The following is a 15230-nucleotide window of genomic DNA, read 5'->3' as shown; positions in this document are numbered from 1 at the left end:
ATAAATAAATAAATCATAAAAAAAAAAAGGTGTGGTATCCTTATACAGGGAAGTTTCCAGGTTCCTTGCCCCACCCAAGGAAGGTTGGAGCTGAGCAGGGAGAATAAAGATTGGGAAAAGGACTTGGAAAATCCTCGAGGAAGGAGGAGTCACACAAGCAGAGAGACATGAAAAAGAAGCCACATTTGCTTCTCAGCTTTGGACTTGTACCAGGGACTTCAGGGACATGGAAGGAGATACTTGAAACAGATGTGGGTGAGAGACCCGTGGGGAGGCTGACAGTGGCAACCTTTATCTTAATTTTGATTTTGCTCTTTTCCTTCCAGAGTTGCCCTGCCCCTTCTTCCCTTTTCTGACAGGTCCCCACCAGAAGATGCCTCAGACTTGTTGCAGGCCTTTGGGCCTCAGCTGCCCTGCTTTGGGCCAACCCCATTAGGTTGGGCATTTGCCCATGAGAGGATGGTAAGGTTGGGTGTTTCACAGGGAAACTATTTTAACTATATTTTTTCTCTTCTCTGCTCCTTATTGCACACTAATTGCATTAGTGTGCCTTTCCACTAAAGGTCTTACACACTAGAGTATGTTTGTCTTTATGAGGCAGATGGCAGAACCCATTTACAGCAGGCAGGTTTGGGGGCCCTGGGGTGCCCCTCCTCCTGCCTGCTGTCACTGGGGTAGCAGAGTGCTCTGGCAGCTTATGGAAGTGCCTCGCCCCTTCCCACATGCTTTGCCCTAAGCATCTCTTGCACCTGTTCGTCTATACAACTATATCCTTTATCATGCCTTGTTATGATAAGCCACTCTACAGTCAGTAAATGTTTTCCTGAGTTCTGTGAGCCACTCCAGAAAAAATCAAATGTAAGAAGGGGTTTGGAAAACTCTGATCTCCAGGCAGTAGGTCAGAAGCAGGGTTGTAACAGGGTGGTCCCCAGGAAAGGGGGAGGTTCCCTGCCCCACCCAAGGGAGGGTGGAGCTGAGCAGGAAGAGGAGAAGCGGCAGAAGAGACTGAGGAAAGAAGGAAGCAGGATGGAGCCAGAAGGAGACCTGGAGGAGGCGCATGGAGCCTAGAGACACGTGAAGAAACTGTGCTTGTCTTTTGGTCGTGGACTGGGTGACACAGATGTGGGTGAGACCCGTGGGGAGGTGACAATGGCAGCTTTTATCTTGATGTTGATTTTGCTCTTTTCCTTCCGGGCTTGTCCGGTTGTTTGTGACCCTTTTCTGTGGGTCCCCCCTGGAAGATGCTTTAGACTTGTGGCAGGCTTTGGGGCCTTGCTCTGGGCCAATCCCATTTGGATGGACTTTTACCCACGAGGGGACGGGTAACTTTGGGTGCTTCATTTAAAAACTAGACTCTTTGCCTTACCTGTATTGTTTCCTAGTTTTATTAAATTTCCTTCCCATTAAAGTCTCCTATGTTTTGTGTTGATGCGGCGGATGGCAGAACCCATTTAGAATAGGCAGGTTTGCGGGGTTTGGGCTGCCCCTCTCCCTGTCCTATAACAGGGTGACTGCCTGGACTTCATTGGCACCTGCAGTGGGGACAGGCTCATGGGACTGAGTCCCTAAACCACATGATACAATCCATTGCTATCTTGGGCCTCCTTGGTGGCACAGGCAGTTGAGCGCCGCACTGTGAAGCTGTCCGCAGCCTCTGCAACATGGGCTTGATCCTGGCTGGCTGGCAAGAATCCCACAAGGCGAAGCAAACCTCTCCTGTCTCGCCTGCTGCTCCCCTCAGCAGTGTGTTTTCTCAGTCTGCCTGTTCTGCTCCCCACTCTGTCTCCAGTGAATCCTCTCACCCTCCTGCGCATCTGCCCTGTACCCCGGTTCTTGTATAAAAATAAATCTTTAAAAAAAACAAAAAACAATCGAATGCTATCTTCAGGCAGACAGTGACAGAATCGAGTTAAATGGTATGGCACCCAGCAGGTGTCACAGAATTTCTTGGTGTGAGAAAAATAAAAGCCCACAAATCTGCTGTCAAAAGTGTGTGAGTGTGGTAGTGGCCTGAGCATGAAGGACACACAGGCTGGACAAGTGAGTGTTTCCTAGACACACATAATAGGAAAATTAAAAGGTGAGGAGGAGACAATGGCATATGTGGTTCCTTGATCAATCTTCCTCATTCTTTACCTGTCCCTGTGTCGACAGACTTTTCCAGGTGAGTTTGAAGTTCTCTCCAGTATAGAAGCGTCCTCCCTGCCCCACAGGTGATGGGGGAACTGATTCAAGGCTGGAGCTAGGACTCATCACAGGTGTCCCCTTCAGGTGACAGGCCCCTTGTCCTAACTAGCACAGCCCTCTGCTGGCCGCCCTGGAGATTGCAGGCAACCCTGCCGCTCGCGGTATTGTAAAAATTGGTTCTTAACGAAACCATTGTTTAGTCTTCATCAGTGTAAAAATTTCTTAAGAACCTACAGAGAGAGAGAGAGAGAGAGAGAGAGAGAGAGAGAGAGAGAGAGAGAGAGAGATATCTCGGTATCATAGAATTTGTGGATGGATGAAGTGGGAAAACTTCTAACAAAATAAGTAGGTAAAGAATATGATGTGGTAGAAGGTGATATGTTTTAAGAGAAAGGAACAGAGGGGTTTCATTTAAAAAAAAAAGCTTTATTGGGGTGTAAGTGACATACAGTTAATTGTTCATATTTGATGCCCTTTTATTAATTGGGTTGTTTATTTTTTAAAGATTTATTTATTTATGCTAAAAGAGCTGTGGTGTAGGACAGAGGTGTGGGGGGTTTTACCAGAGGTATGAGGGGATTTACCAGAGACAGAGCAGGGAGCAGAACAGGTGGATCTACTGAAATACACTGCTGAGGGGAGCAGGGAGCGAGACAGAAGAGGTCTGCTGAGCCATGTGGGTCAGCTCCGTGACCGGGGATTGAATTCCTGTTGCAGTGACTGTCAATAGCTTCATAGTGGTCCTCCCTGGTGGCACAGGCAGTTGAGCACAGTGCTGTGAAGCTATCCGCAGCCTCTGCAGTGTGGGTTTGATCCCTGCCGGCGTCGGAGAAACCTACATGGTGAGCAGACCCCTCCTGTCTCGCCCGCTGCTCCCCTCAGCAGTGTATTTTGGTCATTCTGCCTGTTCTGTTCCCTGCTCTGTCTCTGGTGAATCCTGTCACCCTCCAGCGCATCTGGTCTGTACCCTGGTTCTTGTATAAATAAAATAAATCTTAAAAAAAAAAAAAAAAAGCTTCATAGTGCTGAGACTTAACCCCTTGTGTTACCAGGGATGCTCTGTCTTGTATCTTCTTTTGAGATATGGAAAGTTTTTAACTTGAGGTAACCCCAATTTTTAGTTTTTGTTTTTGGTTTCCTTGTCTTGGGATCAACTCACCAAAGATATCTTTATCATTTAACATATTGCCAATGTTTTTTTCTGTATTTTATTGTTGCAGGTCCTATATCTAAAACTTTTTTTTAAAGATTTATTTATTTATGCATACAAGCGCTGGGGTAAAGGCCAGAGGTGCAGGGGGGTGAGAGGATTCACCAGAGACAGAGTTGGGAACAGAACAGACAGACTGACTGAAACACACTGCTCAGGGGAACAGCGGGGAGATAGCCGGGGAGCTGTGGGTCAGCTCCCTGGCCGGGGATCAAAGTCGTGCTGCAGTGGGTGGAGATATCTTGATAGAGCTGAGACTTTAACCACAGTGCCACTGGGGAAGCTCACTTTTGAATTTTTTGCTAATATAAATCAGCTATTATGGGCATTCTTGTCTATGTCTCTGCTGGATGTCTTTAAAAGACACCTTTAGACAATTTTCCAGTGTGATTGTGTAGTTCATTCCTACCTGAAGTGTAAGAAAAGAGCTTCAGGTGCTCTACATCTTTGCAACACTTGAAATTGCCAGTCTTTCTAATTTTACCCATTCTCTTTGCATGGCAGAGGTATCTCATTTTTTTTTTTAAGATTTATTTTATTTATTTATACAAGCACTGGGTACAGTCAGAAGCACGGGAGGGTAAGAGAATTCACCAGAGCCAGAGCGGGGAGCAGAGCAGGCAGAAGGACCGAAGTACACTGCTGAGGGGAGCAGCGGGCGGCAGGAGAGGTCTGCGCGCCATGTGGGACCCTCCTCTGGTGGCCGGGGAGCAGCCGGGGAGCAGCCGGGGATCGAACCGGCGCTGCAGAGGTAGCGGGCAGCTTCGCAACCCAGCGTTCAACCGCTGCGCCACCGGGGAGGCCCTCTCATTGTTTTAAGTTTGCATTTCCGTGGGCCTCCTTGATGGCACAAGGGGTTAAGACACAACCTATGAAGCTATTCACAGCCACTGCAGCATGAGTTCGATCCCCGGGCCGGGAGCTACCCACATGGCACAGCAGACCTCTCCTGATTTGCCCACTGCTCCCCTCAGCAGTGTATTTCGGTCAATTCGCCTGTTTTTTTTTTTTTTAAAGATTTATTTATTTATTTATGCATACAAGAGCTGGGGTACAGGCCAGAGATGGGGGGCGGGGGTGAGAGGATTCACCAGAGACAAAGTGAGTAACAGAACAGGCTGCTTGACAGAGTACACTGCTGAGGAGAGCAGTGGGCGAGACAGGAGAGATCTGCTTCGCCATGTGGGTTTCTCGCTGGCTGGGATGGAATTCGTGTGCTGCAGAGGCTGCGGAATGCATCATAGGGCGGTGCTTAACCCCTTGCACCACCATAGAGGCCCCAATCCGCCTGTTCTTTACCCTGCTCTGTCTCTGGTGAATCCTCTCATCACCACCCCCCCACGACACTGGCCTGTGCCCCAATTCTTGAATGCATAAATAAATAAATCTTTTAAAAAATAAAAATAAATTTGCATTTCCCTAATGACTAATAAGACAAAACACTTTTTCTGTATACTCCCTGGCCATTTGGATGTCTTCCTTTGCAAAATACAATACATGTTCATCTTTTTCCATGTTTTAACTAGGTCGTCTTTATGTTTGTCATTTGCAGGGATATTTGTTTCCTACTTAACTATCAATCCTTTGTCAGATGTATATATTGCAAATATCTTAGTTTATATGTTGCTTTTCTACCCTTTTAGGGTGTATCCCGGATGGCAAGCGCATTTCACTCTGCGCATTTCATCAGCGCATTTCACTCTGTCGTGTGTCCAGCGCCCACACCGTGCCTGGCACATAGTAGATCTTCAACATACGGTTGTTGAATGAATGACTGCAGGAGAGTCAGTTTCTTCAGGTGGATATATTAATCCCTGTCCATATTATAGGATTCCGTAAGACGTGGAGGATAAACAGGATGTTTACCGCAAAATCTGCTTTAGAGGTTTTCATGAAGGACCAAGCTTTTAGATATAAAATAGGCGGAGCTGGTTTCTTTCCCCCAGGAACTTGAGCGAGAAGTTCCACGTGGGCGCCCCGCCCACAGAGGCCCCGCCCACATCTGTCATCTCGCCGGAGGCGGGGCTGGGAGGCGGGGATTCTGGGGCGTGGCTAGAACCCGGAACGAGGAAATGGGTGGAGCTCTGGATGCCACGGACCAATGAGCAGGCAGAGCCCCGCGCCGGAGCCGTAGCGGCAGAAAGAGAGCAGAGGGCGTTGTCCGCGTTTCTATTGGGCCATCCGACGTCGTCAGGGAAACGTGGTGTCCCGGAGGTGGTGGGGCGGGGCTTCGCAGGAGGCGGGGCTTCCGGGGACTGGCCTGCCGGACCGCGGCGCCACCGTCAGCTGACCCGCCGCCATCTTGTCCGCCATTTGCGAGCGGAACGGCACGGCGCGGCGCGAGCGGGACCGGGAGCTGGAGCGGGAGCGGAGCGGGGCCTCCGAGCAGGTCGCTGCTGCCGCCGGCGCCCGCAGACCCGCCACCGATCTGGCCTGGGCGCCTCCTCTCCCGCGGCGGCCGAACAGCGCAGCGCTCCCCGGGCTGCAGGCTCGGCTCTTGGGCCCCCGCACGGCGCCGGGCCGCGGGCCTCCCGGGGCTCCAGCCCGGCCGCAGCCGCCGCGATGGCCCTCAAGATGGTCAAGGGCAGCATCGACCGCATGTTCGACAAGAACTTGCAGGACCTGGTGCGCGGCATCCGCAACCACAAGGAGGACGAGGTGAACCCGGCGCGCCGTCCGGGTCCGGCCTGGCCCCGGTCCCCGACCCATGACCCGGCCCGTGAACCCAGCCTCCAGCCCCGGAGGCCCGGCTCCCGCCTTGCGCCCTGCCTGCCCGCGGCCTGGGGCGTCGCACACTCCCCACCTCCCCAAGACTGAGTTTAAGCCCGGTGGCCGACGGCGCCCCGGGATAAAACCCCAAAGGCCCGGAGCTGCGGTTCTCTGCCCCTCCCCCTAGCGTGGATCGGGTTGCCGGGGGGTGGGGGGCGCCCGCTGTTAACAATGCATCCTCCCAGGTGTCCCGCTCGGTGGCCCCCCTCCTGGAGTCTCAGTTTATCCTCTTGGTTTTGGGAGCCGCCTCCCCCACCCTGTGGGTGGTGCCAGAAGAGACTTTGCAGAACCCCTTCTCCAAGAGGCAACACTGAGTGTGTTTCTGGATCATCTATTCCAGATTCGGGGGGTCCCAGACCCCGCTCCAGGCATCTGAGTGGACTCCTGGTTAGGGACCCCATGTCGCCCAGGAGAAATCCCCTAAGGATAAGTGCGCGTCCAGGTTGCTCCCGGGTGCCTGGGCCACAAAGGACCTGCCCTCCTGGGCCAATTCCCTCAGGAAAGAGGGGCTGCCCTGGAGGTGGGTCCTGGAACGTGCAAGCCAGACTTCAACTAGAAACGCTAAAGCTTAAGCTCGGGGAGGGTCTTCTGGAAGTAAAACTAATGGTGGGCACTTCCTTCCCACCCCCAACCTGTGATTAAGAGTTAGAACGGGGAGTTAGTGGGTCCAAGTCCCCGGCTTCATACATACACTTGCGCAGTGGAAGCAGTAGGTACCCAGTCACCTGCAGGAGAGCACCTGCGTCGGCAGCTGGTCCAAACCAGATGCTGCCACCCCCTCAGTGGTGCTGGTCAGTTAGCCCAGAATCCAGAGTTCAGGACTTTGCAGGGAGGAGACCCTCAGCCAGCGTCTCTCTGAGGGAACCTGAGTTCTTGCCACTGGGTCGCACTTTTTCAGAATGGGCCTGACTTTGCTGAAATGTAATTAGGTTATTTTTGTTAATTTCCATCACCCTTCCCTTCTCTGGCTACAGTGCATTTTTCTCCCTAGCGGGCAGGCGTGGTTATAATGTGTAGCTAGCTCAAGTCCAGATCTTCAGCTTTTTGAGCTGAAAGAGTGTCTGGTTGGCCCAGATTTAGATTTTATTGATGGATTTGGATTTTATTTACATGGCTAAGCAAATTTGAAATATGCTTACACCCCCGTAGTTCTTTGTACTGACTGATTTCATTTCCCCCTCCATTTCGTGGGTATCACTGAGCAGCTGACTCTAGGATTTCTGAGGCTGAACTACCCAGAGGAGAAACAGACTCCAGTTTGAGTGCCTGGTTTTTAGGGTGCATCACTGGGCAGTCCCAATGAACTCGGGTTTCTTCATCAAGGGATGCCTTCCCTATGGGCTTGGGGCCCCTTGAATGGGTACACTGGAGGTGGGAGAGGCCTCCAGTGGCTCAGGTTTCCTCCAGACAATGCCCAGTTTGTCAGTGTCCGCATCAGAAGGGTCTTTACTCAAGTATCACCTCTGCCAGGAGGTCTCCTTGTGGGAGTGCAGCTGAGAGCCTCCTGGTCCACACTCTTTTTAAAATAAGACTGATGTGCTGCTGCGCCCCCCACCCCAGCAGAGACGGCTGACAGTGCTTTCCTGCACAGTATGTGCACGCTGCTATGGTGTTGTTGCTCCCTCACGTTTACATTTTATAATAAATTTTAGCTTGAAACTTCGGCGCAGCCACTTGGAAGTGAGACTTAGCAATGACTTTTTCTTTTAAGTTCGTTTATTTTCATACATTGTTGTTTATGTATTTATTTTTTTAACAATATTTGATTCCTCCCCCAGGTGTAGTCCCCATAGTTCTCCCACCACCACAGCACCCGTGATCCATCCCCACAGTCCCTTGTGCTCTTCCCTCCCCTGTTTTGACCCCTTTCCTTCCCCCTCCCTGGCTGGATGCCTTAGATCTATGGTCAGCTTGCCAGTTTTGTCTTTTAACTGACGCTTTGTACAGTGTCCCTCTATTCCCTTATAGGTGAGACCATCCAATATTCTCTTTCTTCGTTTGACTTATTAGCATGATCCCTTCCAGCTCCATTCACATTGTGGCCAATGGCATGAGTTTATCTTTTTTGATCTCTGACTAGTATTCCATTGTGTACGTAGACTGCATCTTCTTGATCCAGTCACCTGTTTGGGGGGCAGTTGGGCTGTTTCCATGTCTTGGCTGCTGTAAGTAGTGCTGCAGTGAACATGGGCATTCAGGTTTCCTTTCGAGTTAGTGCTTTTGTGTTCTCTGGGTACCCTCCCAAGAGTGGATAGAACTGCTGGATCCTAAAGTAGTTCCATTTTTAGTGTTTAGAGGAACCTCCACACAGCTTCCCATGGTGCCTGGACTAGTTTACATTTCCATCACCAGTGGAGGGGCTTCCTGTTTCTCCACATCCTCCCCACCATTTGTTGTTGCCAGTTTTTTTAATGTGGGCCATTCTCAGGGGCGTGAGGTAGACTCTCATTGTGGTTTCCATTTGGCATTTCCTTCATAATAAGTGATGATGAGCATTTTTTCATAATAGCAATAACTTTTTTTTTTTTTAAAGATTTGTTTATACAAGAACCCAGGTACAGACCAGATGCGTGGGAGGGTGAGAGGATTCACCAGAGACAGAGTGGGGAACAGAACAGGCAGACTGACGAAATACACTGCTGAGGTGAGCAGTGGGCATGACAGGAGAGGTCTGCTGCACCATGTGGGTCCCTCGCTGGCCGGCTGGGATCGAAACAGCACTGCAGAGGCTGCAGACAGCCTCACAGCACTGCGCTCAGCCGCCTGCGCCACCAGGGGAGGCCCAATAGCAATAACTTTTAAAGTGGGTAGAAAGGCAGCACTATGTAGTGAAGTCATGTTGTGTGAGGACTGGAGACCTTAGTCCAAGTTTTGGGGCTGTTTAGCTGGATGACCTGGGAAAGCTCCCTGTTGTGAGGTGGGGTGCAGATGCCTTGATCGTCTGCCTCGCCCTTTCAAAACTGCTGCCTGTGACCCCTTAGTGGGTTGTGCATTCAGTTCCGTGGATTATGTTAAAAAGAAACTGGGATTTCCAGTCTGCGTGAAGGTCCTGGAACTGTCATTTCTTGAAACTGTTATCTTGGGGGGTCTGTGGCTAACTGCGTGTGCGTATTGTATTGTATTGTATTGTATTGTTAATGTGGAGAGTATATTTCTTAAAATGAGTCAAAAGTTTGACAGTGGTCTAGCTCATACATGAATGTCTGTTAATCCTAAGATACAGCGAGGATGATATCAGCAGGAAGGTGGCAATACACTTGGTGGTGGCCTTGCTTCAAAACCTCGGATATGACAGAGAAAAAATCCAGTGACTTAACATCTTATTCTCACAGACACGACACTTTGCATATTTTGAAGGATGTGTTTTCTCTTAATCTTTTTAAATTGTGAAACTATACCCATACCTTTGTGACATTACTGTTGCCGTCCGTGCATGCAGGGGACGCAGGTGATTCTGTGCGCCACTGTGTCACCGCGTGTGGCGGTCTCCCCAGCCACTGTCAACGAGACATACCCCCACAGTGTTTTGCAGCCTCCTGAGTGTGGTTGATTTAGCCACTCTCCTCAGATGGGTATATAAGTGGCCTCTGGTGTTTTGCTGTTTTATGCCTCAGTTTACTCTGTTGGGCCCAAGCACTGTGCAAATCTGTTCTCATAAGCAGCTTGAGTCACAGAGACGAACATCGTGTCAGCGGCTGCCTGGTGCTATGTCAGTGACAGGTCTTCTCGCTTTGGTTTTTACTCAATTTTCACCTTGCTCCTGAAAGCTGCCCCTACGGCCACCTCCACCTTGTGCTTCCAGGGCTGCCGGGGTCCTTCCTGTGCCCCTGGGTAGCACCTGATTTAGTGTTTCCAGCCATCAGCCTTGAGGGCATAATTGCCCAGGATTTGCTGCAGGATCCATAATCCATCGCCCTGTCCTCTGGAGGTCATGCTACTCTCCCAGCAGTGAGTTAGCATAGAGACCCCTGGGTGGGGGGCTTTAGCCTGGCTAAACGTGTTATTCCCGGCCATTTCCCTGGCCAGTCTTGCATCACCAGCTCCTCTTTCGGGAGCAGTTCCCAGCAACATCCAGCCTTGTTAAGCCCATTCTGTTGGGCAGGGGTCGGGGCTGGATTGAGCTGCACAGCCCGTGCTTGCTGGCCAGCTCCCTGTTACATACATACCTCTGCCTCCAAAGCCTAGACTGCACCAGGGCCTCCCCTGAGGACATGCCTGCTTCTGCTCCCTGGGGCACGCACTGCCTGCTCTTCAGGGCCCTGGGGTAGGACTGGCATTTTTTTTTTTTAAAGATGTCGAATCTTTTTTTTTTTTTTTTTAAAGATTTATTTATTTATGCATGTAAGAACCAGGGTACAGGCCAGATGCACGGAAGGGTGAGAGGATTCACCAGAGACAGAGCAGGGAACAGAACAGGCAGATCTACTGAAATACACTGCTGAGGGGAGCAGCGGGGAGACAGGCGAGGTCTGCCGCACCATGTGGGCATCTGTAGCTGGCCGGGATCGAACCCGCGCTGTAGAGGCTATGGACAGCTTCATAGCGCTGTGCTCAGCCACCTGCATGGACGGGCATTCTTGACTCATTTGGCCCTCTAGTTAGCTGCCCATCCTCTGAGGATGCCAGTCCTCCTTCCTCGCCTCCCTTGGTCTTTCTGTTGTGAGCTGGAAGGACGTGGCCTCCTGCCTTTCAGTTGTGCTCCCCTGAAGTCCTGGGTGATCTGGCAGCTGAATTATGTCCCCTAGGGATAACCCCATCCTGGTCCTGGAACTTGGGGACATGGTGCCTCACTTGGTAAAGGTGTGCAGAGGGAGAGGTCTGGGGGATCCTGGATTCCCAGGTCCTCATGAGGGGGGAGGAGGAGGTTCAGAATCAGAGCCAGGGAGAGGCTGTGCTTCTGGCTGTGAGGATGGAGGAAGGGCCTGAGTCCAGGATACAGCGCCTCGAGAAGCTGGAACAGGCAGGAAATGGGTTTCCCCTGGAGCCCCAGAGGAGCAGCCTGCCCCACCCGGGGTTGGCTGGTGAGGCTGATCTTGGACTCATGGCCTCCAGATTCAACCGAGCGCCTTGTACTTGTTGCAGCAGCTGCAGAAGACCCACACAGTTCCCAGCTGCTGCCTCTGAGTCTCACCTTCCCGCAACCAGCTCACTCACAACCACCTCTCCCTTGGCCACTGGCGCTGAAGGGGTGCTGCTTCCTGTCCACTGCGGCCCTGGGTTCCTGGGTCCTGCATTGCCCGCACCACAGCTGCCCTGCTGCCAATCTTGCCATCTCCCTCAAATGACACCAGCTCCAGGCCAGGCCTGTCACGCCCCCTGTCCCCGTCTGTGCTGGAGAAATCCATCCTGCAGACAGACTGCTCCTCTGAAACACACTGGGCCAGCCCTCAGCATCCTGGGGGGCCTTCCTAGTGAAGTTTTCCCTGGTCTACACTGGGGCTTCCGCAGCCTCTGCACACCCCTCAAACTAATCCCTCCCCCCCATAGGTATTTTTTTCCTGGTTTCACCGAGAAATCATTCAGGGATCCTCCACCTTGTGCCTGCTCCCCTCTGAACCTGTAGGCTTCCGTGTCCCTCCTCCCAGTTCTCAGCACCAGTGCGTCTTACCTGGTGGGTAAGAACAGGGTGCTGTCTGGGGACATGTGGGGAGGACTGGGGTATTCCTGGCATCAAGTGGGTGGGACCAGGGTGTTACCCCTGCCTTTACTACCCAGGATGGTCCCCCACAGAACCATCTGGTCCTGATGTCACCAGTGCTGAGGGGAACAGAGCTTCTAGGGTAGCGACCCCACCTGGTTTGTCTGGGACTGAAGGGCATTTTGGGGGCCCAGGACTTTGTGTGCTAAACCTGGGATAGTCCCTGGCAAGTGGGATGGTCATTCACCTCAGGTCTCTGCAGAGCCTTTGCCGTGGATTCTGCTCTTGCTCCTGGTTACCTTTCAGCACGTTCTGGCCGCTTTCATCTTTTTTTTTTTTTTTTTTTTAAAGATTTATTTATTTATGCATACAAGAGCTGGGGTACAGGCCAGAGATGGGGGGTTGAGAGGACTCACCAGAGACAGAGCGGGGAACAGAACAGGCAGACTGACTGAAATGCACTGCTGAGGGGAGCAGCGGGTGAGACAGGAGAGGTCTGCTGCGCTATGTGCTCAGCTCCCTGGCCAGGGATCGAACTCATGCTGGAGAGGCTGTAGATTGCTTCATCGTGTGGTGCTTAATGCCCTGCACCACCACGGAGGCCCACAAGCCACACTTTAGATTTAGAACTTTCCATAGCCACATTAGAAAAGGTGGTACCAGGTGAAATTCATTTTAATGACCTGGTTTCTCTACCCAGCATCTCCCAAGCCTGACTGTGTTGCTTGTAGCTATAAAAATGGAGCTGTGCCCCAGCCTTTCCTCATGCTGAGCCTGGATCTGGCCTATGATTTACCCTCAGGCACATCCTAGTTCCAGCGCAGTGCCACACGTGGCTGTCACTGCTGACTTGATGTCGTGGCTCCAGCCCCAGACCATCCTGTGCTCTTGTCCTTTGCCCCTTTCCTGCGCGCTGACACACTGACCTCTCTCGGCCTCCAGTCAGCCTCTGCCTTAAGTCTTTGTTATCTGGCCTTGGCCCCTGCCTCCTGGCTATGGCGCTCCTCCTGTCCTCTCCCTCTCCGCCTCACTTACTGCCAGTTCTGTCCGTCTGTCATCTGGACCTTGCTACCAGGGTGTCTTGCGCCACACGCAGTGAGCCCAGATGGACTCCCCTCTTCCCCACTCTCCCCTCCCCACCCTGGCAGAGGGCAGGCGGATGCCTCCTGTCCCCATTGTTCGTAGTGGGTAATGGCTGAGGGTTCTGGGCAGTGTCGCTCTGCCATGGCACCTTGGCATCTAGCCAGCTCACTCTGGGGGGGCTGTCTTGGGTGTTGCGGGGTACAGAGCGGTATGTCTGGCCCTACCCACTTGGTGCCAGTCGCGTTCCCACTCATCAGCAGTACAGACGTCACCCGTGTCCCCTGGGAGCCGAGTCATTCCCCGGTGAGGGAACCTCTGATCCAAATTGATGAGATCTCCCAGAATTCTGTAACATTTTGCTCTATATGCAGGTACTCGCTATCCCCCACTCTGCACAGTGTTGGACTCCATGATGTTGTGATATAGTAAGGTTTATTTTGGGTTTTACTCCCGGTTCCTGAGCAGAGACCCAAACCCTTGTAGTTTCCCAAGTGACGAAGGTGCTAGAAGCATTTTGTATTGGTGTATTTGTTCTCTGCCCTGGTTCCTGACACAGTGCTCTTGAAGCCTTTGGAGGAGTATCTTCCGTCCTGGTGAGATGACTCCTGCGAGGGGCTGGTCAGTGGAAACACCAAGCCCCGAGGAAACGCCTACAGCCTTCAGCCCCATCCTCTGGGAAGGGGCTGGAGATTGAGTTAATGATCAATTGTGCTCACATGATGAAGCCTTTATAAAAATCCCCTAAACCTGGCCTCCCTGGTGGCGCAGGGCTTCAAGTCTCAGTGCTGTGAAGCTGTCGTCAGCTACTGTGGCATGAGTTCGATGGGATCGCCCCAGCCAGCGGGCTGACCCATATGGCGCAGCAGACCTCTCCTGTCTCCCCGCTGCTCCTCTCAACAGTGTGTCTCAGTGGATCTGCCTGTTCTGTTCCCCACTCTGTCTCTGGTGAATCCTCTCACACACAGCACCCCTGTACCTCTGTCCTACACCCAAGTTCTTGTATGCATAAATAATATAAATCTTTAAGCCATGGTGTTTGGAGAGAGTCTGGGTAGGTGACAGCGTCTGCACACCAGGAAGGAGGTGCACCCCAACTCCAACTCTACAGGGACAGAAGCTCCTCTGCTCAGGGCCCTTTGGACAAAACCCTGTATGCCCCTTCATCTGTCATCTGTCTCTTCCTCTGGGACACCCTTTCTTATGTATAAACTGGTAAAGGTGAGGGGCCATGGGAACCCCCACTTATAGCCTGTTGTTGGAAGCACCAGGACAACCCAAACCTGCAGTGGCGTCTGAAGTGGGGACAGTCTGTGGACTGGGTCCTGAACCTGGGGTCTGCAGCATCTCCAGTCAGAGCAGCCAAACTGAATTGATTGTAGGTACCCTGCTGGGGTCTCAGTTGACGTGGGAAGAACCCACGGATTGCGTGGGAGAGGAAAAGAAAACAGCTTTTCCTAGATGGACCCAAAGGGTACATTTTCTAGGCTGACTTTTCTTCTAGTCCTTATTGCTTGTGAAATATATATAATGTGAGGAATTCATGCATGTGACATTTTGGGAAAGGGAAATGTATGGAGCCAGTGAAAAGGACAGTGGTTGTTGGGGGGTAGGGGTGGAGGAAGGGGTGAACAGGTGGAGCACTGAGGGTTTTTAGGGCAGTTGAAAGTGCTCCGTGGCGGAGATGTCTGTGTCCAGGGCTGAAATGGACTGTTTGGTTGTAGTCTCGAAGAGGTCATAGGTGAAATATGTTTGTCCTCTGTTCCAAATTAAAGCCTAACAATGAAAAAGGTGCTGAGTTTTGTACTTGTTTGCTCTGTGGTGAAGTGTGAATTTGTGTGGCTGAGATATTTCAGAGATTTAATCATGCTGGCACCTCTAGTTTCCTTTTTTAAAAAAGTGTTAATGACATGTAGCCATTAATACTTCATACCTTAAAGTATTTCTCATTTGTGTTCTTAATATAATTTTCTCAATCTACATCATGTCTCTATACCCTGACCAAATTTTCTTTGTAAAAATACGTAACTGCTTTTGTGTTAGTAAAGAATCATTGCCTCACTCCCCACTTCCTTACTTTAACTTTGTATATCACTGGGTTTTTTTTTAATTTATTATTTTTTAAAGATTTATTTATGCATACAAGAACTGGGGTACAGGCCAGAGGTGTGGGAGGTGAGAGGACTCATCAGATACAGAGCCGGGAAAGGGAAATGTATAGGCAGACTGAAGTACACTGCTTGAGGGGAGCAGCGGACAAGCCAGGAGAGGTCCGCTGAGCCATGTGGGCAGCTCCCTGGTGTTCGGGGATCGAACTTGTGCTGCAGAGGCTGCGGACAGCTTAAC

The 15230-nt window shown here is 51.4% G+C and overlaps 1 protein-coding gene across 2 annotated transcripts in view; it reads left to right on the top strand.

Annotated features, from left to right (window-relative positions):
* The first annotated feature begins 5760 nt into the window (after positions 1 to 5760).
* Positions 5761 to 15230, top strand: part of AP3D1 (adaptor related protein complex 3 subunit delta 1) — a 42542-nt gene continuing 33072 nt past the window's right edge. For both annotated transcript variants that reach the window (XM_037504993.2, XM_037504992.2), the window contains exon 1: positions 5761 to 6055. In XM_037504993.2, the coding sequence (XP_037360890.1) occupies positions 5960 to 6055 (96 nt within the window). In that variant the 5' untranslated portion in view covers positions 5761 to 5959. The remainder of the gene's footprint in view (positions 6056 to 15230) is intronic.

The sequence above is a fragment of the Talpa occidentalis genome, unplaced genomic scaffold (genome assembly GCF_014898055.3).
Source record: "Talpa occidentalis isolate TD23 unplaced genomic scaffold, MPIMG_talOcc4v2.1 talOcc4.12, whole genome shotgun sequence".
NCBI classification, from domain to species: Eukaryota; Metazoa; Chordata; class Mammalia; order Eulipotyphla; family Talpidae; genus Talpa; species Talpa occidentalis.
This window is presented reverse-complemented; position numbering and strand designations above follow the sequence as displayed.